The following is a 26723-nucleotide window of genomic DNA, read 5'->3' on the forward strand; positions in this document are numbered from 1 at the left end:
TCCAGTCATGTCTAACTGGGGGTTGGTGCTCATCTCCATTTCTAAGCCGAAGAGCCCGGGTGTCCGTAGACACCTCCAAGGTCATGCATGGAGCGCCTGATCTACTCATATTTGCATGTTTTCGAACTGCTAGGTTGGCAGAAGCTGGAGCTAACAGCGGGCGTTTACTCCGCTCCCGGATTTGAACCTGGGGCCTTTCGGTCTGCAAGTTCAACAGCTCAGCGCTTTAACACACTTCGCCACCGGGGCTCATCACCGAGATGAATAGCAGACACTTAAATAAGCAAAAAAGCGAATTAAAGGTGGAAGAGTTTCACTTTAATGTACAAGATACATTTAGAAATGTTATCAAAAATATTGTATTCCAGATCAGGCAGAGATCTTCATTGATTTTCTTCCTCTAGATTCAATCCAATATTTTACACAGAGGTGAGCTCATCTGATCCTAAACTGGAGTAATATCCCACTGGGTGTAAGACTGCTGTGTTGTCCAGGAACACAGCAGGAAACCATGGAAATGAACAAAATGTGGCTAGTAGTTTTTTTTTTAAACCCTCTAAAATCAGGACAGTAAATAAAGAGCAATACTCAGAAAATAGGGGAATTCCAGGCATGAATAAATCAGGGCCAGCTAACACCTCCCAACAAAGGATTTCCCCAGGCAAGAAGCTGCCAGGCTTTGAAGCTGCAAGGTCATTCAGTGCTAATCAAGGTGGTCCATTGCAACATTCACACCTGCCTCCAACAGACAAGAGTTCTTTCTCCCACCCTGGACATTCCACAGAGATATCAACCCCACTTGCCTAGTTTCCAACAGACCTCACAACTTCTGAGGATGCTTGCCATAGATGTAAGGAAAACATCAGGAAAGAATGCTTCTGGAACATGGTCATGCAGCGTGGAAAACTCACAGCAACCCACTGGAAGATTGCTGCTGCCATTCATCCTGTATGCTACCAATAGGACAAACCCCTGAAATTCCTTGTGCTCTTAAATCCAAATAGCAAATGGAGGAGGAGGAGGAGGAGGAGGAGGAGGAGGAGGAGGAGGAGGAGGAGGAGGAGGAGGAGGAGGAGGAGGAGGAGGAGGAGGAGGAGGAAGAAGAAGAAGAAGAAGAAGAAGAAGAAGAAGGACCACCAGCCCAGGCCTATTCTATCACAAGATGCCTCTGATTCAGTACTGGACATGTTCAGAGACACTCCTGTCTTGATCAAAGGTTTTTAGTACATGATTCCAGGCTTCAGGGTGCATCTATTCTACATTGTACACTGAACAGTTTGACATCATTGTAATGGCCATGACCCAGTGCTATTGAATTCTGGGAGATGTACCAGCACTATGTGGGAAAGAAGCCTAAAGACCTTTTGAAAGGAGAGGCCACTTTGACTGCAGCTCCCAAGATGTTTTCAAACTAGTAGGGATCATGCTTGTAGGGATAATGCTGACTGAGGGGATTCTGGAAGAGTTCTAAGAAACCTTTCCAAATTGTGCTTATTATGTTGTGCCAGCTCCCGCTCACTTCCGCTGACCATTGCCTCAATTTCTTCCCAAAGGAAGAAAGCCTTCCTTTCCTGAGCATTTGGACACTCTGGGCACTCTTCCAAACTGGAAGGGGAAGACTCCAAGGATGGATGAGGGACTGAAGAAGACCTCCAGATTGTATATTTTGCAAAATTATGAGAGGCCTGAAGCCAGAAGGTCTCCCTTTTGGGACTGGAAGTGCAGGGATCACACATTGATACTGGCAGACTGTAGGTGGGAGGCCGAAAAACTCACTGCAAAGTTGTAATCGTCCAATGTCACTTTAATTGACATGGCTTCTTCACCCAATTTGTAATTTTGGGAGGGACTTCCTTGTTAGACCGCCCTAGTCCACGCTCCTGCACGTATTAGCAGAGACACCCAGCAATCTACACGTCTCAAGAGCCCATAGGGTGAAGGCCTAAAATCCAACTAATTGGGAATAGCAACTGGATTGAAGGTTTTGATATTTGCTGGGCAAGTTGCCTTTTAGCACCGTGGTTCTCAGACTGTGGGGCCCCAGATGTTTTGACCTTCAGCTCCCAGAAATCCTAACAGCTGGTAAGCTGGCAAAAAAACAAACAAACAAACAAACAAGGGACCCCAGGTTGAGAACCACTGTTTTAGCATGTGCAGAAGCTTTCAGTTTAGGAGAGTCAAACTGATGTCATCCTATTTGTTTATTTTCAGACAGAAGAACGGTCTGATGACCTCCAGGCTTTTCGTGGTTTCCCCCAAATGTTTTGATTTCAAAATATTCATTTCAAAGATGGGAAATGTCCTTTTGTTGATGTTGTAGTTATAGAGTTGGAAGAGGGAAAGGCTTGCAAAGTCGAAGCTGAAAACAGCGATAGATACACAGGTGGAGACTTGGTTGGTATCATCTGACCGTCTGGAAACAGAATCTCGAAATTGTTACGTTAGAAACCTTCCAGCGGATACAGAAGTAGAGAAGCGACTGCTGGTCTTTTTATTGGCCTAAGGTTGCGTTTACATTGTAGAATAAATGCAACTTGACTCCACTTTAACTGCTATGGCTCAATTCTAAGGCATCATGAGGGTTTTAGTTTGGTGAGACACTAGCACTCTCATGATTCAATAACATTGGGCCACTACGGTTCAAGTGGTGTCAAGCTGCATTCATTCTACAGTGTCGATGCCCCCTAAGAAGAAAGAAAAAGGCAGAAACTGCTAGGGAAACATGGGAGAATGAGTACCTACCTAACCAGGAAGATACATGTATCACAATGATGCTGGCCTGGTCCAAATAATTGGTTTCCAGTTTATTATTTCCTCCAGTCGATCTCCCCCTTTCACACTTCATTAAGTTTTCAAGACAATGTGCTGAGTTTCATCCCTGAACTGCACTAGTCTCTTGTGTCATCAAGTTTCCTGTCCTCAATGAGTAGCTAGGTCAGAGACAGGGCTAAGTTGAGGGATTCCTTTCCCCACATTCCTATGCATGTCTCCCAAAAGGGCGAAGCTTATTCCAGATCCTCATAGGTAAATTTCTGCTGGTTATGAAGTTTACTTCTAGTACTCTGCTAGAATCACCCCAACTGGGGGTTATTTTGAGCCTAACACAGATTCCCCAACACAAAGCACGACCAGACAATTACATTGGACAAACAGCAACTTTGGGCTCAACAGAGTTTAACTGGATCTACACTGCCATATAAAACGGAGTAGAGTCAGGATCCTTCCACACAGCCATATAACCCAGAATATCAAGACAGATAATCCACAATATCTGCTTTGATGTGGGTTATCTGAGTCCACACTGCCATATAATCCAGTTCAATGTGGATTTTATACAGCTGTGTGGAAGGGGCCTCAGATACGTTCAGGCTTGCTATCCAACAAGGATTATGTTCTAGACCTTTCCCAATCACAAGCGAGCTTTCCATCCTCTCTTTAGCCCACACAGAGAAGTTCAAAAATGGTGCCCACTTCTTCCTGAGACCAGGCAGGGATCTTCACTGATTGTCTTCCTCTTGCTTCAGTCCAACATCCTGCACAGCTGCCAGTCCAACATTGGCGCAGACTGGTACTAAACCAACCGAAGCGACCTCCCGCTGGGTGTTGGGGTTGCCTCCATTCTCTCCTTTTGCTCTAGATCTGTTGAAACAAGCGGCTTCCCCTGAAGATCAAGGGCCGCCTGGGGTGATCAAGCGGCGAGAGTGGATTCAAACCCAGCTGTTCTAGTCTTGTTCGCTTCCGGTCTGGGCCACGCCATATATGCAGAATGTCTCCATATTTATATACTACAACATGCCCTGAAAATACATCTAGGCAAAAGGAACTACCACCATAGTAAAAATCTAGGGATGTGTCTACACTGCAGAATAAATGCAGTCTGGCACTACTTTGGCTGCCATGGCTCTATGCTAGGGACTCTGGGAGTTGTGGTTTTACAAGACCTTTAGACTTCTCTACCAAAGAGTGTCTCAGAAAACTACACCTCCCAGGACTGCATAACATGGAACCAGGGAAGTTAAAGTGGTGCAAAACTGTGTTAATTCTACAGTGTAGATGCAACCTAGGGCGGAGGCAAACCAGCTCGCAATTGTAGATAAACCCCAATAAAAGTAATAATAATTATTAATAATTAATAATAGTAATAATTAGTAATTATTAATAATAAGTAATAACAATTCTAATTATTAATTGGTAATATTTATTGTTAATGATTAATAATAATAAAATGGGTAATAATATTATTTAGTAATAAATAATAATAATAATAATAATAATAATAATAACAATAATAATAATAAGGCTATCGTTTCTTTAATTCCTCCTGCCAACTGAAGTTAGACCTATTGAATCAATGTGATTTAGTTTCCTTCCCCGAATATATAGCCCTCCCTCTTCTTACCTCACGAGGCTCCAGGGGGCTTCCTTTTGAAGAGACACAGGAGGGTCATCCTGGGAAGGAAAGAGATCCTTCTGCGCCTTCCAGTCCCATTGAGGGCAACTGACCCCTAAGGAGGCAGGGCTACTGCCACGTTTGTGTCCACGCCTGCATTTACTTCCTCTAGCCACTCTCTGGAGACACCACGCATTTCTTAAGCAAGGATGACTCAGGGGCAGTTTAGCCAGCCCCTTCCTGTGCAATATATCCAATAACGCCTGAGATTCGTTGTCCATCCAAGGTGGAAAAAGATTTTTTGTCTGAGGCAAGTGTGAATATTTCAGTTGGCCACCTTGATGAGCACTGAATAGCCTTTCAGTTTCAAAACCTGGCTGCTTCCTGCCCGGGGGATCCTTTGTTGAGAGGTGTTAGCTGGCCCTGATTGTTTCATGCCCGGAATTCCCCTGTTTTTTAGTGTTGTTCTTTATTTACTGTCCTGATTTTAGAATTTTTTAAAATACTAGTAGCCAGATTTTGTTCATCTTCACTGTTTCCTCCTTTCTGTTGAAATTGTCCACATGCTTGTGGATTTCCATGGCTTCTCTGTGTAGTCTGACATGGTGGTTGTTAGAGTGGTCCAGCATTTCTGTGTTCTCAAATAATAGGCTGCATCCAGGTTGGTTCATCAAGTGTTCTGCTATGGCTGACTTCTCTGGCTGAGTGAGTCTGCAGTGCATTTCATGTTCCCTGATTCGTGTCTGGGCTTTGCTGCTGCATTCGGTGGTCCCTATGTAGATTTGTCCACAGCTGCATGGTGTACGGTAGACTTCTGCATAGGTGAGAGGATCCCTCTTGTCCTTTGTTGAAGGTAGCATTTGTTGGATTTTCTTAGTGGGTCTGTAGATAGGTTGTGTTTCTTTATCAGCTTCCCTATGCGGCCAGTTGATGTATGGCAAAAACCTTTTTTCCTCTGGGTGGATCTTTGTCTTTTCTCTCCTGGCTTGTTCTTGGCCTTACAGCTCCTCTGATGTCTGTGGTGGAGTCTCCATTGGCCTGTAGAGCCCAGTTTGGTGGTTCAGTTCACCTTGGAGGAGGTGGGGTTCACAGATTCTTTGTGCAGGTCTTCCGGGGGTGTAATAGTGATTCTTTTTTTGACTTGGGTGATGGTTGGAGCTTTGTAGGAATCTGTCAGTGTGTGTAGGTTTTCTGTAAGCTGTGTGGCCCAATTGTGGACTGGGTTTGCGGATTACTAGGACATCTAGAAATGGCAGCTTTCCTTCCTTTTCTTTTTCCATGGTGAATTGGATGTTTGGGTGGATGCTGTTGAGGTGGTCCAGGAACTTGTTGAGTTCTTCTTCTCCATGGCTCCAAATGGTGAAGGTGTCATCCACAAATCTTTGGAGGCTTTTAAGCAGAGGCTGGATGGCTATCTGTTGGGGGTGCTTTGAATGCGATTTCCTGCTTCTTGGCCCATGAGGTCTCTTCCAACTCTATGATCCTAAATCTGAATCATATAGTGGGCTTTTTTGGTGCTTGTTTTTCTAAGTGTTCCACGTAGAAATTTGCTATGATGGGGTGGTCCAGCATTTCTATGACCTGAGTGGTAACGTTTCTGTGTTCTCAAGTAATATGGCCATACAGCCTGGAAAACTCACAGCAACCCAGAGACAACTTTCCCCATGTTTTTATGATAGGACCAAAACCAACTAGGAAATGACGTGTGTAACCCAGGCACAAAAATCGTGTTGTATAGTAGTAGTAGTAGTAGTGTCATATATGGCAATGTAGACTCATATAATGCAGTCCAATGTGGCTGGGGCCCCAGATGGTTTTTTTTCCGTGTCAGGAGCAACTTGAGTCGCTTCTGGAGTGAGAGAATTGGCCATCTGCAAGGACGTTGCCCCAGGTTACCATCCTTGTGGGAGGATTCTCTCATGTCCCAGCGTGGAGCTGGAGCTGATAGAGGGAGCTCATCCACACTCTCCCCAGGTGGGATTCGAACCTGCCAGCATTCAGGTCAGTAACCCAACCTTCAAAGTCACTTAGTCCACTACGCCATCTGGGGGCTCCGCCCCAGATGGTGATGAGGGTCTTGAGGGCTTTTGTGGAAGCTGGCTTGGAAGTGCATCAAATGGTCTGTGCGGATGGGACCTCCTCCTCTTCCCGCCCCTCCCCTCCTGCTCTGGCCCCTCCCCTCGGGCAGGGAGGGCATCAAAGCCGCGCCGCCCTATAAAGCCCCCGAGGGGCCCGGAGCCCAAGGAGAGAGAGAGCGAGCGGCGGCGAGAAGGCAGGCGGCTAGGCCAGGCCAGGCCGGGCCAGGAGGAGACGGGGCCGAGCCCATGGGCCGCTAGCGCCGCTGGCCGCCATGAACGTGGTGGGGGGCTACCACCCGCTGCTGCACGAGGCGCCCTTCCTCTTCGGGCCCCCGCACCCGCACCCCCCACCCCCGCCGCACCCGCACCCCCCTCCTCCTCCGGGATGGCTGCTCAGCGCCACCGGCCTCTCCCCGCCCGCGCCGCCCCCGGACCTGGGCTGCTCCCCGGCCTCGTCCTTCGGCCCCGCGGAGGAGCTGCCGGGGAGGCGCAGGGGCCCCGCGGGAGGAGCAGCGCCGCCCGTCCCCTCAGCCGCGGCAGCCCCCTCCCTGGCGGGTCCCCCGCCCCACCCGCCTCGCAAGGAGCGCCGCCGGACGGAGAGCCTCAACAGCGCCTTCGCCGAGCTGCGCGAGTGCATCCCCAACGTGCCCGCAGACACGAAGCTCTCCAAGATCAAGACGCTGCGCCTGGCCACCAGCTACATCGCCTACCTCATGGAGGTGCTGGCCAAGGACGGGCCCCTCGCCGCCGGCGCCGAGGCCGGGTTCAAGGCCGAGCTCAAAAAGGCCGAGCCCCGCCACCATCACCCCGCCGCCGCCGCCGCCGACGCCCCCGCCAAGAGGAAGCGAGAGACGCAGGTAACCGAGGAGGAGGGGGGGCGGAGAAAGGCCCTCTGCACGCCCTCAGGGGCACCCTCGCTGGGAAGGAAGGAAGGAAGGAAGGAAGGAAGGAAGGAAGGAAGGAAGGAAGGAAGGAAGGAAGGAAGGAAGGAAGGAAGGAAGGAAGGAAGGAAGGCAGGCAGGCAGGCAGGCAGGCAGGCAGGCAGGCAGGCAGGCAGGCAGGCAGGCAGGCAGGCAGGCAGGCAGGCAGGCAGGCAGGCAGGCAGGCCGCTCGCTCCGGGTCACAGAGTTTAAGAAATCGGCTAGTTCAGGCATGGGCAAACTTGGGCCCTCCAGGTGTTTTGGACTTCAACTCCCACAATTCCTAACAGCCGGTAGGGCCCAAGTTTGCCCATGCCTGGACTAGATAGACAGGGCACACAGAATATGTAGATCGATAGTATCCATTTACTCAGGTCAAAGTATGTTATATTTTGTGCATGTATGCATTATGCTTTATGTATCCTCATGGCCCTGCTAGTTACTGCATAGCTACAGCGATGGGGAAGCTGGTTTCAGTGTGATATATAACATACAGAGTAAATTGATACTTAATTGTCGCATTGTAAAATCAAACCTATCAGTTTTGCAGAGCAATTGTTTCTCTTTCAGATGATACTATTCACAAGCATATTCAGCTAGACGCTTTTTTAAATAATTGGCTTTGAACTTTGGTAGATTTTACCATTTGCATGGAAAGTGCCAAATTTGAAAAGATCCTGCAGGGCGGTTATAGATGCTGCTAGTTGCAAATTTGACAGTATTGTGTCCAGCATAAGCATAATGCTTGGTCAACATTTCAAGTCCGTATCTTGGTTTGCATCTTCTGGTTTTTGTTTTTGTTTGTTTGTTTGTTTGTTTGTTTTTTGGGTTTTTTGCACTGCAAGGAAGATATGTGCAGTGTGCATAGGAATTTGTTAATTTTTTCAAGCTGTAGTCCGTCCCCCCTAACAGCCTGAAGGGCTGTGAACTGGCCTCTGCTTAAAAGGTTTGAGGAACCCTGGATATGAACGGGAAGGAAACTTTGCCCAGGTGAAGGAAATTTTTGTAAGTTCCAGTCTTCCATTTGTCTTCAATGGGCAAAGCCACCGATATGGTTCTGCAAGGAATTCTGCCACCTGAAGGGATGTTCTTTCCTTAGGAAAAAAATAGAGTAGTTCTCAACCTTGTAGTCCAAGGTTGGCACAGAAAACTGGTTAGAATTTTCCTCCACATCCTATTTTTTATGTGACTGGAATAGCTGGGGTTTTGTTTCTTCTGGAGTAAAAGAGTTTTTTTTCTAGTCAGTCCTGGTTAGCACTTGAATGGAAGCTCTGAGTTGAAGACCTGATGCTGTAGGCCAGGCATGGCACAAACTGTAGGCAAGGCCTGGGCAAACTTGGGCCCTACAGGTGTTTTGGACTTCAACTCCCACAATTCCTAACACCCTCAGGCCCCTTCCTTTCCCCCCTCAGCCATTTAAGCACATGCACACACAAACCTGTAAAATTCCTAGAGGCAAATTAGGTACACACACACACACAATCCCAGCATGGGTTTGCCATCTCTGTGAGGTGGAGTATTTTTTCAGGGGGAGGGGGGGTGCTACCACAGCCTCTACCTTTAGACAGAGTGAAGTGGCTGCCACAAGACAGCCAATCATTGGTTATATATAGTTGTCATTACTGTAATTGTAATCTTAATATGAGCCACAACAACCTATTTTTCACAATTCTGCATGCACAAGGCCCCATTTGAGGCTTTGACTCAGAGGAAGGATGGGGTCTATCTTGGTTGATTTTGTTGAACCCCTTTACTCGGGAATATGTGGTTGGATAGGAAAGCCTTCCAAATACATTTATCGGATTGGTTGTTTGGAATTGACAACATGAAAGATGTGATGTTCCAGGAAGAAGAATCAAAAGTGCTTCTAATCCTCTGGAATTCAGTTTGCACAGATCCCTGAACTGGATCCAGATTCAGAGCCCTATGGGCTATGATTCCACTTCAGCTTCAATAGCCACATCCCATGGGATCCTGGATAGTTTCTTGTTTGGGCCTGCACTACACTTCTCTGGTGAGAATTCCCTCAGTGTGCCTTTGAGTCTCCTGTCAATTTAAGGCAACCTTATAATGTCATCCAATTTTCGTAGGCAAGGTATCCTTGGGAATGGTCTGTCATCACCTATCTCTGAAATATAAGTACTGTTCCTGATGTTGCTTGGTAGTCCAACATCCAAGTAGTAACCAAGTTTGGTCCTGCTTATCTTCCAGGATGGGATCTTTCAAGATATTCTAAATAGGATGGATCCACTGCAGTTAGTGGAATTATAGTGTTTTAAGTAGGCATATGTGTTATGAACTCCTTGATATCAGTGGGAATAAATAAATGCCTGCATTTGCATTAGGCATGGCTTGCAACTGCTCCCAATGGGTTTCTTTTGGGCCCAGGCCTCAGCCTGCAGATGGTGGAGGAAGCACTGCTCCTGCCTGAGAAGCCAAGGCATCCTTGGCTGCTGCTTGTTTGGAAACAAAACAAAACAGTTGTCTTAGTTGGTGGTCATTTGTATGGGAATATTTTTATTTAGAAACAAAGCAAAAGTGTTTTACAGTCAGAGCTGCCAGACAGGTTACATTTCCTCAATTTATTACTTTTGTTTCATATTCTCCTTTTTAAAGATGCAGATTTGATAATGTTTAGTGCTTGGATAGCAAAAGCAGTCTTCATTTTATTCCCTTCTTCAAAAAGTCCAATGATTCAAGCAAGCTTGAAATGTGAAATGCTATTGTGTTCACAGTAGTCTTTTTAGTCTGGGTTGCAAACTCAGCTTTTCTTTACCATATCATGACTGAATCAGCAGTTGTGGACTAAAATGTAAAACATGCCTTTGTGGACTAAAATGTAAAACATGCCTATTGCCCATGTGAATTATGTGCTTCACAACTGAAGGACTACAATACACACACCACCCCAATAGGAGAATTAAATCCAGGTTGCAGGGAAAGGATCCAAAGCTAAGCATGACTAAATCTGGATCCCGTTTCTTGCATGAAGCTGAGGTCATATCTCTAGTCTTTTGAAATAACACATATATGCACATTATTTTTTTAATTGGAAACATATCTGAGGAGGGCACTTATTGAACTTAGCTTGGTATACATTTACCTTATCTATGCATTGTATGTCTTGTCCTTGTGTAAAAAGGCATTGAATCTTTGCCTATATGTGTACTGTAATCCACTCTGAGTCCCCCTGGGGAGATAAAGTGGAATATAAATAAAGTGCGTTATTAAATGTTCTTAAGGTGGTGGTTTCATGCCTCAGGCTGGAATACGATTGGTGCCCCATTTAGAGTGGACCCATTAAATTAATGGGATTTATTAATGTGTTGACCCATTTAGTAATCTATTGTACTTCAACTGGAACTAGCTGGGAATCAGGCCAAAATGTGCCATTGCCTCCACTGTGTGAATCAACTTCGGCCCTCCAGGTATTTTGGACTTCTGTTAGGAATTGTGGGAGTTCGGCAGAGGGCCTGGTAGGAGGTCTTTTCTGACTGGGTCTAAGAGGCAGAGAGAAGGTGGGAAAACTCAGAACAAGTTGCCTAGAAAAATTTTGGGCCTTCATTTTGTGGGAATGGCCCTGCACACACACAGACATTTTCCATGGGAAAGGCTACACCTTATAAATGCCTTTTTGTAGAATATTGTCCCAGCACATCCATTTTTTCAATCTACACCAAATATTCCATCTGGTCAGATTAGATATAAAATTGTCCCCTTCCCATTTAATTTTGTAATCCAGTCCTCAAAATGTTGTTCACCCCTCTAGATCTCTTCTGGAAGCTCCAGGGCCTCAGTTCTTAATGACATGTTTCTTGAGTTTTCCTTCCAAGTAAATAGGAGAAGACCTTTGCTGCAGGCCTGAATTTTTCTTGCAACTTCTGCCTTGTATATATCTGCATGATGGGTGTCTTTCACTCCCATTACAGTAGAGTCTCACTTATCCAACATAAACGTGCCCGGCAGAATGTTGGATAAGCGAATATGTTGGATAATAAGGAGGGATTAAGGAAAAGCCTATTAAAAATCAAATTAGATTATGATTTTACAAATTAAGCACCAAAACATGTTATACAACAAATTTGGCAGAAAAAGTAGTTCAATACGCAATAATGCTATGTAGTAATTGCTGTATTTAGGAATTTAGTACCAAAATATCACAATGTATTGAAAACATTGACTACAAAAATGTGTTGGATAATCCAGAACGTTGGATAAGCGAGTGTTGGATAAGTGAGACTCTACTGTACCTTTATGGGTTGCATGTGTTGTCGAAGGCCTGGCCGGAATCACAGGCGGAAAAACACACAACATGGGTTGCCTTGAGATACATTGGAGCACTTTCTTGGAATGAGCCACCCAAACATGACCTTCAGCACCAGAAAGGTTGCATTACGCCTGAAATATTGTTTGGTGTATATGTATATGCCTTCAAGTCCTCTGTCAGTTATGGTGACCCCATGAATTTCCTTGGGTTTTCCTAGGCAAGGAATACTTGGGCCTCATTTACACCAACCATTTAATGCAGTTTGAAGCTGACTTCCACAAAAGTGTGCTCTGCGGTTTTCCTAATCACTATCTGGGTCTCAAATTGGACTTGCTGTGTAATCATCTGCATAGTAAAACCACTTTCTTTAATGCCGGTTTGAAACTGCATTAAATTGTCAGCTTAGATGAGGCCTGGAGGTGATTTTGCCTCTAATATACAGCCTGTAGCCTGCTGGTATTCGCTGGCAGCCTCCAATCCGAGCAGGAAGCAGAGTTGACCCTGTTTTGTTTATAAAACTGGACTATCCCTTTACATATTTAGTCCACTTTCAAACATTAGGCTCCGAAATAACGCTAGCCTTAGAGGGAAGCCTTTCAGAATGATGCACAATGAGAGCACCGTGATTCCCATTTTACCGCCATGGCTGCAGCCTAGGAAATCTTGGGGTTTAATACTTCGGGGAGAAATTAGAGCTCTCTGGCTGGGAATTCTATGTGCCCCCTTTTTAAAACTATAAATCCCAGGATTCCATAGGACGGAGCCAACGTAGTAAAAGTAGAATGGAAGTGTTATAATTCCATGGCAGGAAAGGGTCCAGAGAGAGGAGAGTGGAAGCGGAGCCGCTCACAATATTCTGGCAAGAAACTGGAGGGAAAAAATTCCTGCCGGAGTGCCTTCTTTTGCGTTCCAAAACTGCGTTTCTTTCTTTTTTTCCCGGGATTAACCCCGTTAGGTGAAGAGTGCGCGTGTATTTATAAACATGCCTGGCTGCGAGAAAGGACGCTCGCCCCGGGCTTTTTGGATCAACAGGCGCGACTCGTCTGCGGTATTTACACGGAGCGAGCGAGCGAGCAAGCGAAGGACCCAGTTCCTCTTGCCTTCTGTTTCCTTCTCCAGACAGAGTGAACTTGGATCCTTCGCAAAGAAGCACGCGGCGCCCCATTGTGCCAAAGAGATTTCTCCATCTCCAGGGATGTCGAGAGTAAAACAAATCTCTAGGCAGGACAACAACCACCACCACTATTTGGGAACACGCAGTCCCAAAGCATGAACGAGGGGACAGATGTTTTAAAAGAGGTGATGGTGGTAGTGGAGGGTAAAATACTGCGGAAGAGGCATGGCTGGGTGCAACCTTTTGTTGCAGCTTCTAGGGTTTCTTTTCTTTTCGATTCAAGTCGTTTTTGCTGAAAGCAAATCCATACGCACGATGTCGTATTTTCCCCTTTTAATCCTCAACAGGAAGCAATAGGTTGCTGTGAGTTTTCCGGGTTGTAGGGCCATGTTCCAGAAGCATTCTCTCCTGACGTTTCGCCCACATCTACGGCAGGCATCCTCAGAGGTTGTGAAGTCTGTTGGAAACTAGGCAAGTGAGGTTTATATTATCTCTACGCAAGGTCCAGGGTGGGAAAAAGAAGTCTGTTGGAAGTGTGAATGTTGCAGTTAATCACCTTGATTAGCATTGAATAGGCTGGCAGCTTCAAAGCTTGTATCCTTCCTGCCTGAGGGAATCCTTTGTTGGGAAGTGTTAGCTGGCCCTGATTGTTTCTTGTCTGGATTTCCCCTGCATTCAGAGTGTTGTTCTTTATTTACGGTCCTGATTTTAGAGGCAGGAATCAGTCAGGCTTTGAAGCTGCAAGGCTTTTCAATGCAAATCAAAGTGATTAATTGCAACATTCACACTTCCAACAGACAAAAGAGTGCTTTCTCCCACCCTGGACCTTCCACAGATCTATAAGCCTCACTTCCTTCGTTTCCAACAAACCTCACAACCTCTGAGTATGCCTGCCATAGATGTAGGCGAAACGTCAGGAAAGAATGCTACTGGAACATGGCCATACAGCCCGGAAACTCACAGCAACACAGTAATTCCGGCCATGAAAGCCTTCGACAACACATATGAAGCAAGTAAAAAACAATCCTTTTGCCCGTTAGTCACCTTGAGTCGGCATTCGGATCCCCCAGTAAAATTCTTGTCCTGCATGAAGGGCTCGTTGCCTGCAAATGTTTTAAATGGCAATTGTAATGGTTAGAGATCTACATACTGTTTTGAAAATGCAGTAACTTATATATGTTTATCTTTTTAAAACCTATCTTTTTGAAGAGTATTTAATTTGGAGTGTTTTGGAAAAATTGCCAACTGCTATGAGCCCCATTATTGTCACGGTTTGAGGTCTCTGGAAGATCAGGGTTTGATATAGGGATCTTGAGGTCTACTTTTTTGAGATGTTATTATTATTGTTATTATTTGACGAGAGAAGAGGCAAACGCCACAACGCCACGGAGGGAAAATGACACTTGTGGATTTGCTGCTGCCTCCTCTCTCTTTCCAAAGGCCCCTTTCCTCGCTTTCCAACTGCCCAGAGACCGGTCTCGAAAGCATAACCCGCATTTGGAAGGAAAACTCGCTTCTTGGGCCGTATTTTACCCTTTACATGCCCGTGGCTTTGTTTATAGTTCTTATTGTTCTGGCTTTCAGGCAAAACCTGGAACTCAGAAGGATATGTTTACACTGAAATTGGTTTCTTAAAATGATTGCAAGAAGAATGAAGTGCAAGATGTTTGGCTCCCTGTTATATGTATATCTAATGTAAATCTAATGGACAAACATATGCGTGTTTGTTAATATGTGTGTGTGTATATATATGTGTGTGTGTGTGTGTGTGTGTGTGTATATATATATATATATATATATATATTCCACACAGATCTATATATCTTTAAAGGTGGCCCCTTCCACACAGCAGAATAAAATCCCACATTTTCTGCTTTGAACTGGAATAAACTCAGTGTGGACTGAGATAACCCAGTTCAAAGCAGATACTGTGGGATTTTCCGCCTTGATATTCTGGGTTATATGGTCGTGTGGAAAGGCCCCAAGTCTCTCCTTGAATCACACGATTTTTGTTCCTGGGTTGCAAATGTCATTTCCTAATTGGTTCTATCATAAAAACATGGGGAAAGTTTATTAAACTGCAAAAACTTTTGTTTTTGGGGGGACATCCTGCAGCACATTTTGCTACAGTTTTTCAATGAATCTCTCGTGGAGTCTCAACCAACTCAACATAGTTTGTGGCAGCCACACAAACAAAGTTTCTGGAGTCGAATAACTACTTTCAAAGTATATACTGCACAATTAAATAGGAAATAACACTCTCAAGCCAGGGACAGAATTCTGTTCTAATTTTCTTATATAGTGTCAGTTGTTGGATGGTGTAAATCCCATTGATCCAGGACTAACAATAAGGTGCAGAAATCCCCAACATAGGCACAATATTCTTTTTAAGCGTAGTATTGTTTTAGTATAGTAGGTCACTTCGTTGGCCTTGCACTGTTTTGTGCTCAAGTTTTTAACTCTGTCTTTGTTGTGAACCACTTTGTGACTCATGTCAGGAAGAAAGTTGGGTTTCTCTTTAATCCATTACATATTTACAAGCCCGATTCCCATTTTTAATTTCAACTAAAGTAGACCCATTGAATCCACGGGACTTGTTTGTGTGTTAACTTACTTATTATTGCAGAGGTGATTCAATGAAGCTAACCCAAAGGATTTAGACACAGCGATGCAGATAGATGATGGATATAGAAATCTGTCTCCCAGATTTACCACTCTCCCTCGCTTTTGGTTGCCTTTCTCTGTCCGGATCACACAACCCACACTCACCAGAGGTCAAAATAACAACGCTTTATGAGTCGGAGGAACCAGCTTCCTTGAAGTTGGGGAAACAACCCTCGTAAGGAGTGGCAGAAGGATGCATCCCACAGTTTTGGGTGAATGGCTTGAGCTTCTGCCTCTGCCTCACAGCACCTTCTCAGGCCGAGTGGCGCAGTGAATCAGCTCTTAAGCAGGCATGGGCCAACTTGGGCCCTCCCTCCAAAGGTTTTGGACTTCAACGCTTAAGCGGCTGAGGGGGAAAAGGAAGGGGCCTGAGGCTGTCAGGAATGGCGGGAGTTGAAGTCCAAAACCTTTGGAGGGAGGGCCCAAGTTGGCCCATGCCTGCTTTATAGGCAGATAAAAGTATAACTTCTTTGTATACGGATTTCCTCCAATTGGATCCCTTCGCTTTGTGATGATCATCTTTCAAATGCGATCTGTAAAGTTGGAGAAAAGGGGGAAGGCGCTTTCACAGCTCCGTCTCTTTCCCAGAAATAATCAAATCCCTCCGGGTATAAAAAAGTAGAGTCGTTTCCGCAGGACTGTGCGTTTATATTTTCCAAGCGCTGCGTTTGTTTATCCATCCGGGCGCGGTCCTTAAAGGCTCATCAGACGCGTAATTTAGGTGGTATTTACCAAAACACGGCCCGCCATATTTATACACCGTCTCCAAATAAAGGCCAGAAATTTATTGCTTCCCGCCCGATAATCTAATACTCATAAACCGAGGAACAACGCGGGCTTCTTATTTACAACCTCGGTCGCCTTTTGCTCGCTTTTTCACATTTCTTGCCGTCGTTTTGAAGGAGTTCCGCGTCATGAAATCCGCCTCCTTTATACCTGGGCGAGGAGGCCACGATCCAACCGTAGTAAAGCCGTTTACAAAACCATTAAGAAGCTATTAAAGCCCCCCCAAACCTGCTTCAGTCCCTGGCATAACATTTGTACGAGTCTCGAGCAGGATCTTGCCTCAAAGGGCTCTTCCCCACAGCCATATAACCCAGAATATCAAGGCAGAAAATCCCACAATATACGCTTTGAAGTGGGATATCTGATTCCACACAGTTTGAAGCAGATAATGTGGGATGTTATTAGACTGTGTGGAAAGGGTCTGAGCTTCCAAATAAGAATACAACAAGAGTAATACTAACTCATATGGCAACTACAGCTCACAGCGTTATATACATGCTGTAGTTTATAGTAATGATAGCGGATCCCATTGAAACTGGGTTGCTGTGAGTTTTCCGGGATGTATGGCCATGTTCCAGAAGCATTCTCTCCTGACGTTTTGCCCACATTTATGGCAAACATCCTCAGAGGTTGTGTCTACTGGAAAGGGAGGTTTATATATCTGTGGAAGGTCCAGGGTCGGAGAAAGAACTCGTGTCTGTTGGAGGCCAGTGTGAGTGTTGCAGTTGATCACCTTAATCAGCATTGAATAGCCTTGCAGCTTCAAAGCCTGGCTGCTTCCTGCCTGGGGGAATCCTTTGTTGGGAGGTGTTAGCTGGCTCTGATTGTTTCTTGTCTGGAAAGAGTGTTGCTCTTTATATACTGTCCTGATTTTAGAGTTTTTTTTAAAAAAAATACTGACAGCCAGATTTTGTTTATTTTCATGGTTTCCTCCTTTTTGTTGAAATTGTCCACATGCTTGAAAGGTTGTAACACACGCCGACCCCACTTAATCGGAGATTTGTGCTAGAAATCTATTTTAGTTGCCTTCCGATGCTATAGCTTTACTTGGTATCTTTTTGTCCTAATAGGCCCTGTCTCTAAAGACAGGAAACTATCATGATGATTTTTGCATTCATTCTCCAGTGCAGACGCCCGGGGCTTTGGCTGGGGCGGGGGGGGGGGGCGTCCTTTGAGCGCCTGGTGAAGCTGTGGGCGCGCTGTCTTGCATGTGGATAATAACACGTCTCTCCGTTTTGCTCTCTCTCTCTCTCTCCTCCCTCCCTCCCTCCCTCCCTCCTTGCAGCCCCCCGAAGGTGTCTTCGCGCCCTCCATGAGCCACGGAGAGAAAAGGCTGAAAGGACGGACGGGTTGGCCTCAGCAGGTCTGGGCGCTGGAACTGAACCAATGAGAGCCGGCGTGGACGGGCCCCCACAGGGGAGGGGCCCGGGCTGAGCCCCCTCGCCCTCCCCCAAAGCACTCCCGCCGCCCTTTGCCGCCCACCCCGGTCGCCTTCCTTCAGTGGGAAGGAGCGCGCCTTGCTTCCTTCGGGAGAGAGAGGCCACCTCTATCTACACTGATCACTGAAGTCGGCTTCAAACCGGGATTGAAGAGAGTGGCTTCTCCGTGGAACCAGCGCGAGGCCCGGAGGATGATGCCAACAACAAACACACTGTCACGAGCACTGAGGCGCATTAAGGGCTGGCTGTCTTTCTCCAGCTTTCGTGGAGTTTGTTGCCCTTTGAAGCTAGCTTCGAACTCGAACTGTTGCACAAAAACAAACCAAGGGATGAGTGGAAGAAGACATTGTTAAAGGGGAAAAAGGAAAGAGCCCCGATCGAAGGAACTCAGGGAGACGTCGAAGCGAGACCCCTTCCTTGGCTTTCAAAGTGGGGAAATGGCTTGAATCCGCTTCTACCACACCTTTCCCTGCCTAAAAAGCACTGGGTGTGTTGTGTGTGGGGATTTGTCAGGGCGAGGAGACCCACAAAGGGCGTTGCCTCCTCCTCACATTTCCCTTCAGTCTCCAAATTACTCCCATCGCAGCCTGAAAAGTGATCCTCGCAAGGCGCCCCGTCTTCTCCAGTCTTGGAAACCAGGACTTGGATGGGAGGCCAGGCCACCAATGAATCCCAGGTGCTACATCATCAGAAGGAACGGGCAAAACCACCTCCGAGGATCCCTGGCCTAAGAAAACCCAGTGAAGTGCGTGGGGCCGACATAAGGCCGGTTTCGTTGCGTTTAGGGTGCCCCACACTGTCCTTCCTGAAGGCTCACGATACTGTCGAAAGCTTTCTGGGCTCACTGGGTTGCTGTGTTTTCCGGGCTATAAGGCCATGTTTCTGACAATTCACCCACATCCAGGGCTGGCATCCTCAGAGGTTGTGAGCAGGACGATAGCCAGAAAAAAAAAATCGGGGTGGGGGGGTTGAAACTTTTTTTAAGCGAATCATGAAGAGTAGTTCCATAACGAAAAATAATTTAGAAATCAGGCTCCAACGATAAACTTCAGTGGACCCTCAAAACAGATAAACTTCAGTGGATACTCTTGGGGATTTGGTTAATCAGTTAAAATTCACGAGTAAAACAGTTTTTTTTTAAACTTGAAAAATTTCGGGAGGGGGGGTTGAACCCCTACACCCCTCCCCCCCATAGCCCTGGTTGGGAGGTATATTGGATAGCAGGCATCTTCAGAGGTTGTGAGGTCTGTTTGAAACTAGGCAAGGGGGGTTGATATATTATCTGTGGAAGCCCCAGGGTGGGAGAAAAAAACTCTTGTCTGCTGGAGGCCAGTGTGAATGTTGCAGTTGATCACATTGATTAGCATTAGATAGCCTTACAGCTTCAAAGCTTGGCTGCTTCCTGCCTGGGGGAATCCTTTGTTGGGAAGTGTTAGCTGGCTCTTGTTGAATCTTGTCTGGATTTCCTCTGTTTTTGAGTGCTGCTCTTTATTTACTCTCCTGATTTTAATGATTTTTTAAGTACTGGTAGCCAGATTTTGTTCATTTTCATGGTTTCCCCCTTTCTGTTGAAATTCTCCACATGCTTGTGGATTTCAATGGCTCCATAAAGAACAACACTCAGAAGTCAGAGGAATTCCAGACAAGAAACAACCAGGGCCAGTTAACATCTCCCAACAAAGGATTCCCCCAGGAAGGAAGCAGCCAGGCTTTGAAGCTGCAAGGCTTTTGATGCTAATTAAGGTGATTAATTGCAATATTCACACCTACTTCCAACATACAAGAGTTCATTCTCCCACCCTGGACCTTCCACAGATATATCAACCCCCCTTGCCTAGTTTCCAGCAGACCTCACAACCTCTGAGGATGCCTGCCATAGACGTGGGCGAAAAGTAGGAGAGAATGCTTCTGGAACATGGCCATACATCCCAGAAATTCACACCAACCCAGCTCAGGGTACTTCTGAAAGCAAGGCAAGGCTAGTGATTTGGGAACTGAAGGAAAATGCCGTTTGAAAAGGGCAGAGCTGGCGACCTTTGCCTGAGTGGATCCACTTTCCCTTCTTGGCCTCTCTTCCCAAGCCATGGATTCTCTTGGATCTGCGCCTTCCCCATTGGTTCCTCCCATCAGTGGGCACATCTGCAGGGCCACTGACGTGGAGCTGATTGTGGGCAACCAAAGTCAGTGATAGACCCACTTCTGGTTCAGAGTTGGGAGATTTGCCCCAAACCCGCCCAGCTTCCTTTGAGTGTAAATAAATACAGAGGTAACAACTGGGCCCTCTCTTCCTCCTCTTCCTCTGCTTTCCTTGCTGGGCCACCTTTCCGCTCCCAATGTTGTTGTTTTGAATTGTAATTTTGTTTTGGATGTATTTAAACTACCTAAAATGGGTGCATTTTTGATACATTTCCTGTACCGAGTTTTTTTTCTACCTCAAATCTGTATGACCACTTGCTAGGAGAACAGGTTTGCCAAGCCAAGTATTTATGCGAATTTTAAAGAAATGATGATGATTATAATAATTATAATAATAATAAAGTAAAGCTTTATGATAACAAGATGTTTTTGGACCCTCCCTGGGGTTCAGGGGGTTTCCTTCTGCTCTCTGGGAGTTTTCTAGGTCTCCCAACATGACTCTATGTTTACTTCCAGCAAAAAATATATTTTCATTTCAATAGGGTTTACTATTATTCACAGGTTCCTGTTTCCATGGTACGTTTAGGGATGTATCCCTCCATATATTATCTGTTCTATCTCAACATGTCAGTGAGCCAGGAAGTCTGATGTAAGAGAGGGCTAGGGGTTCAGCTACACCAGGCAAGGGCAAACTTGGGCCCTCCATGTGTTTTGGACTTCAACTCCCATTCCACACAGCCTCAAGCCCCCCCCCCCCCCCCAGCCGCTTAAGCATCTCCTCCTCCTCCTTATCCTTGCTTAAGCGGCTGAGGGGGAAAAGGAAAGGGCCTGAGGCTGTGAGGAATGGTGGGCGTTGAAGTCCAAAACACCTGGAGGGCCCAAGTTTGCCCATCCCTGAGCTACACTGTAGAATGAATGCATTTTGACCCCACTTTAACTGCCATGGCTCAATGCTGTGGAATCCTGGGAGTTGTAGTTTTACAAGATCTTGAGCCTTCTCTGCTGGTGCTTCACCAAATTACAGCTCCATGATTTCATAGGTAGTTAAAGTGATGTCAAGCTGCATTTATTCTGTAGTGTAGATGCAGTCTAGTTCTCCCCTAAAGAAACAGCCAAGAGCAGATTCAACCAAAATTCTCAAGGTTCACTCTAAGAACCCATTTTAAGGCATGTCACCTTCCAGATGTGATCGGGCTGTATGTTCCAACAGCCTTCTTCAGCCTTGTTGCGGCCTATGGAAGTGGAAGTCTACCAACATCTCCTGTGTCTGAAGTAATTCCTCATTTATTCCCGAGTTCAGGAGGCCCATCTTTTACACCACTCTAAAACTCCCTGGGCCTGTTGCACATATCACTGGGATTAAATTCAAATAAACAACGCGTCAATCACATTTATACCTATGCATAAATAATGTAAGTTTCATTGAAAATACACATCATTTCGAAAAGTCTCTGTATTTATTGACATTGCTAGGTGCTAGCTCTGTGTCCTAAATGTATGCAGTTTATTACTACAGCCAAAAATGTTTATAACTGCTTGAAGGTTTGCAGACCCAACCATGTTTTTTTCTGTAAAAAAAAATCTTAGCACTAGGAGGGCAGGCAGATAAACACATGCACACTCCAGGATTTGATTCACAAGCCTGTTAAATATTAATACATGGATAACAGACAGTTCGGTCTAAATCCTGAGCACCTTTATTTGGAAGTACTGTCTATTTTGTTGAAATCAGTAGAACTAACCTTTAGGTAAACATGCTGATAATCTATCAAGAATATTAAAAAATATTTTTGCATCTTTTTGTTTTTAGGTGAGGGTTGAGAGCAAACTTACTATAGCTCACTGAAATCAACTGACTCAATGGGAAAGCATGAAATATGTTTTGAATTTTCAAAATTGAGGTTAATGGGTTGGATTCAATCAAAGGGTGTATCTACACTGTAGAATTAATGCACTTGGATACCACTTTAACTGCCATGGTGCAGTGCTATGGAATCATGAGAGCTGTAGTTTTTCAAAATCTTGAGCCTTCTCTGCCATAGAGTGCTTGTGCCTCACCAAGCTACAATTCCCAGGATTTGATAGCATTCATTTTACAATGTAGATACCTGTAGTTATATTTGCCATGTGGGACTAAAGTTAATCATGACTACTGACCCCATTTAAACTCGATTTCTTTCAATAGAGATCTAATCATGATTATATAAATTCATTCTGTTTTGATCTCTTTTAAAAAGTATTTTTAACTTTAGCTTTACATCAGAAAACACATTGATGTAACTCTTCCATTCTCTTCTGGCAACCTATTCCAGTGTCAAGAGGTGGTGAAGTCAGACATAATATTTAGGAATATAACATTAATACATTAAACCTGAATACTCCTGCTTAGGTTAGGTCAATTAAATCCATTACAGTCAACACCAGAAGCCAACTGAGTCTATTGTACCTTTGACATTTCATGAGAAATGTGACTCATGGGAAATGATGCTGCTGCTTGAAGTGAAAGGCAGAAGGACAAGAAGACATATTACATGTGGATTGATCCACTCTAAAAACCACAGCTTTGATATTGCGAGACCTGAGAAGTCATGGAGGTCCCTAATTCATAGAGCTACCGCAAGTTGATTAATAGCAAAAAAAAAAAAAAAAAAAGCAACATTTTAGATGCATTCTGCTATTTCAAAAGATTTTTCTCTCCTTGGAAATAGCTATTGGAATTAAGCCACTCTTTCTAGGATACAAGTTTAAACAACATTAATTCTGGTTTATTTCAACAGGACAAACATGTGACTCTGCTATTAAACTCAATAGGAAGCAGAAGGACTGGAAGATATTTATGCTCTGCTTGTTCAGTAAACACACTGTTACAGCTCAGTATGTTTGTTTTTACTGTGTAATTCACACACATCCATTATGGTCCATTAGAAATTCATTTATATAGTCTTTATGAGTGCTCCAACTACACAGTGTAGTGTGCAATTTTAAATGCAGGCACCTCAGGCCATAGGAAAATACCCACGCAGATGTTAATGTGGAACACCTCTGTCACACTATTTTTTAATGTGGAAATTCATCCAGTGCTGATGTGGAAATGGAAACTATTCCCACTGACTTCAAAATGCCAAGGTAGGGTTAGGCTGATCTAAAGAAGTGTGCTTTATAGCTCCTTGGTTTTTGCTGGTTGTCCTCACTTTGTGGCAGGGGTCTGTTTATACCTTATCTTCAACCCCACCCATTACACTGAAGCATGGTTGGCTGATGAGTTCCTGTGGTTTGAAGTAAAAATTTTCCACTGCTTGAATTTAAAAAACAAAACAAAAACCAAAACATTTACAGTCCAAAGTACTGTTTCATAGATGCATTATATCCCTATATTTCTAAACAAATGTCATGGAGAAGAAAAGTAGTAATATTTTGATATATGTTGGGATTATTCCTGCCACTGAGTGATGGGAATAAAAAGGATATCAGAAACATTATTTGGACACGCATACACATACAGGGCTATAGCCAAGGGGGGACTGAGGGATTCAACCCCCGCCCCAAAGTTTTTCTGGTTAAAAAAACCTGCTTTACTTATGAATTTTAACCAAATCCCCATGAGTGTCCACTGAAGTTTATCTGTCTTGAATGTTCACTGAAGTTTATCGATGGAATCTGATTTCTAAATTATTTTGCATTATGGAACTACTCTTCATTATTCACTAAAAAAGTTTTGACCCCTCCCCGATTTTTTTTCTGGCTATGGTCCTGCACACACATGCACATATATCTTAAAACCAAAGAAGTACAGCAGGAAATTCTGTAACTTCCCAACATATTTGCCCCCTATGGAGGAGCCCATAGTAAGTGTTTGGCTATCAAGGCTTATGCAAAAGATTTTAAAAAGCAGCACAGATCTAAATAAGAAAGACGTGGAACCTACTGAAAAGACCTTGTTCCCATCAGCATTGCTGTCCTTTAGCAAAAAGTAAGAAAAATCTGTGGTAATTGCATTTGAATGGAGGCAGGCAGTTATAGACTGAAGGTAGTCCTCACACAAACTGCACCATGCTTCCATGGCCACCATTTATATGACTGAAGGTAATATTCCAGACACTTTCAGGACGTTTTTCTCTTGACCCTTTTTCAGGAATGGGGATTTTGTTGCAATTCCATTAGAGGATTTCTTTGGGGGGGGATTACATAATTTCAACCAAAAATAGGGGGTTCTGGGGCCCCAAAGTCTGCATGAACTCATTTAGGGTTTGGCTTAAAACCAGTGATATTGGGACACCCAAATGCAGCAAGCTGCAATACTGGTGTCACTTGAACTTGCTGACCAACCCTGCAAGATACAGAAAGAATGCCAGTGCTAGCCTTTTCCTAATGAGCCTCAAACAAAAGGCTTTGTTTGCATTTGTAGAACTCTAAGTTCTACCCTGTGCACCTGGCCATTTCATAAGAATACCTTCAACTAAAGCAGTGGTTCCCAACCTTTTTTTGACCAGGAACCACATGACCAGGGATCATTTTGACCAGGGACCACTCTCCAACATTAGTACCAAAATGGTTACAAATCGATTTTTGGTCAACTTTAGATTAGGTTTGGTTATTTGGGGTGCTGATTCAGAAAATTGCATTGGATAGACCACATCAGCTCTAGATTCTGATACAGAACACGTGCTATCCAGTAGTTGCCATCTGCTTGCCCAAAGAAAACCATATTTAATAATCTAGAGCTGATGTGGTCTATCCAATGCAATGGTCAGCTCTGCAGAAAGGAGTGGAAATAAAATAAATAAAATAAAATAAATAAAGAGCAAGGAGGTTTTTGGACTGGATTTTTATTCTTGCAGCCCACTGCTACACCGCAGCCCACAAGTTGGGAACCATGGAACTAAGGGAAGCCTTGTAGCAGGACTGGGGAAAATCCAAAATAGTATGGACTACAGTCCCCATTATCCATCACCATTGGCCATACACAATGGAGCTGATGGCAATTATAGGCCAAAACATCTGTTGGCTCAGAAGTTCACCACTTCTCCCTTAAAGACAGACCTCACCCCCAGGTGACCTTTCTGTCTTTACATCTGTTTAGCCACCATGAATAATAATACTATATAATAATAATACTTTATTTATAACCCGCCCTATCTCTCCAGGGGGGTGAAGATACAAGCCACAATACAAGTACAGTACAGGAAGGTATAGGAAGACACAAACCATGGCTTAACAGAAAAATGATGGAGCTGGGAGATGCATTAAGCTACTGTGCATAGAACTGGACAATTTTTCAAGTTCCAAGTCATCCCACAATAAACTATCACAGAGACATATTGCACCTTCTCTTTGGGAGAATTACAGCAGCATGAAAGGACCTGAAGGAAGCCCCAAAGTAGCATAGGAGAACAAGAAAGCAGGCCAATTGACACAGAGATATGTTGTCTTGGATTGGCATCCATGAAGAAGCCGTGCACTTAAAAGAAATTGTGACAGGTTGTTGCTATCCACAATTCTGGCATCAGGGGCTTCTTATGCACATGTGGGAATACAGATGTCATTGAGCTGCAACTCACAAAAACCCTAGTTAGCCTTCAGAAAAGATGAAGCATGGTACCAGTTACAAACCCAATTTCTGAATAGCCCTGTTACCTATTATAATGGGGCATTTAGTGAAGGTGGCTAGATGAAAGGTGGCTTTTTATACATCAAAGGAGCCCTGGATCACCACAAGATGACTAGAGGCACCTAACAGTGGATTAACACAATCAAATTTGTTAAGTGATAAGAAGTCTTCCCATGTGTCAAATTCTTCCAGCTATAGTACTTGGGATGCTATTTGGGGGTGGGGGTGGTAATATTGATTTCCAGAGCCTACATACCCTAAAGGTTTCAGATCCTATCAGATCTTCTAAACAGCCCTGAATGAATGGAAGACGACCAATGGAATATCAACTGCTGTAGGCTATATTTCAAAGCAAAGAACTGGAAAAACCACCTCTGAGTATTCCTTGCTTGAGAACACGCTATGCAATCCATGGTGTTGCCATACGTCAACAGGCAACTTACACACACAATATTGATTTCACCCATGTGCCGTAGATTCCCCATCCCAGCAGAGATCTTGCTTACAGAGAAGGGAATTTGCGAGGTACAAAAAAAGGCAAATTTAAAATCAAAATCTATCATGTCAGTATCATTTAATCGGATAATTGGAAGAGACCACATGGCCATCTAATCCAACCCCCTTCCATGCAGGAAAAGCACAACCAAAGAACCCCTGACAGATGGCCATATAGCCTCTGTTTGAAAGCCCCCAAAGTGGTTTCCACCAGACTCTGAGGCAGAGAGTTCCACTGTTGAACAACTCTTACAGTCAGGAAGTTCTTTCTAATGTTCAAGTTGAATCTCCTTTCCTGTAATTTGAACCCATAGCTTCCATGTCATTTTAGCTATTAGCAATGCAGAGGTTGTTGTTATGTTTACTGGTGCTTCTGGTTTTGGAACATTGTACAACAGTCATATCCAGCTGAAAGCAGTGGAAGCAGATTCATGCATGTGGCACTGTTGCACATGCAGTAGCACACGAAAGTACACTGAGTAGGGTGTGAATGCACATTGCTTCTGTGCCTTGCCCTTGCATATTGGACATTGCTATCACATAATGGCTTGTCAGCCATGCGCATTGACCATTGATCCACATATATTATATTACATTGAGGGCCTTCTCAGCTGTGGCACCTCAAGTGTGAAATAATTCAACCCTTGGAGGTCTGATCAGGCACATTCTGCTCAAAGCACCATCCTACGGCCTGCTTAAAATACATATTATAGTACTGTGGCTTTATCCCATGGAATCCTGGAATTTGTAGCTTGCCCAGAGGCACCAGAGGAGTTCTATGGCTTAGAAACCTAAATATTCTTCCTGAACTGCAATCCTCAGTTAA

General features: G+C 44.6%; 1 protein-coding gene across 1 annotated transcript; it reads left to right on the forward strand.

Annotated features, from left to right (window-relative positions):
- The first annotated feature begins 6520 nt into the window (after positions 1-6520).
- Positions 6521-20216, forward strand: hand1 (heart and neural crest derivatives expressed 1). The gene is made up of 2 exons (XM_008114778.2): positions 6521-7325; positions 17505-20216. The coding sequence occupies exons 1-2, from the start codon at positions 6741-6743 to the stop codon at positions 17607-17609; spliced, it is 690 nt and encodes a 229-aa protein (XP_008112985.2). The 5' UTR covers positions 6521-6740; the 3' UTR covers positions 17610-20216.
- Positions 20217-26723: the final 6507 nt, after the last annotated feature.

The sequence above is a fragment of the Anolis carolinensis genome, chromosome 2 (assembly GCF_035594765.1).
Source record: "Anolis carolinensis isolate JA03-04 chromosome 2, rAnoCar3.1.pri, whole genome shotgun sequence".
In the NCBI taxonomy this organism is placed as follows: domain Eukaryota; kingdom Metazoa; phylum Chordata; class Lepidosauria; order Squamata; family Dactyloidae; genus Anolis; species Anolis carolinensis.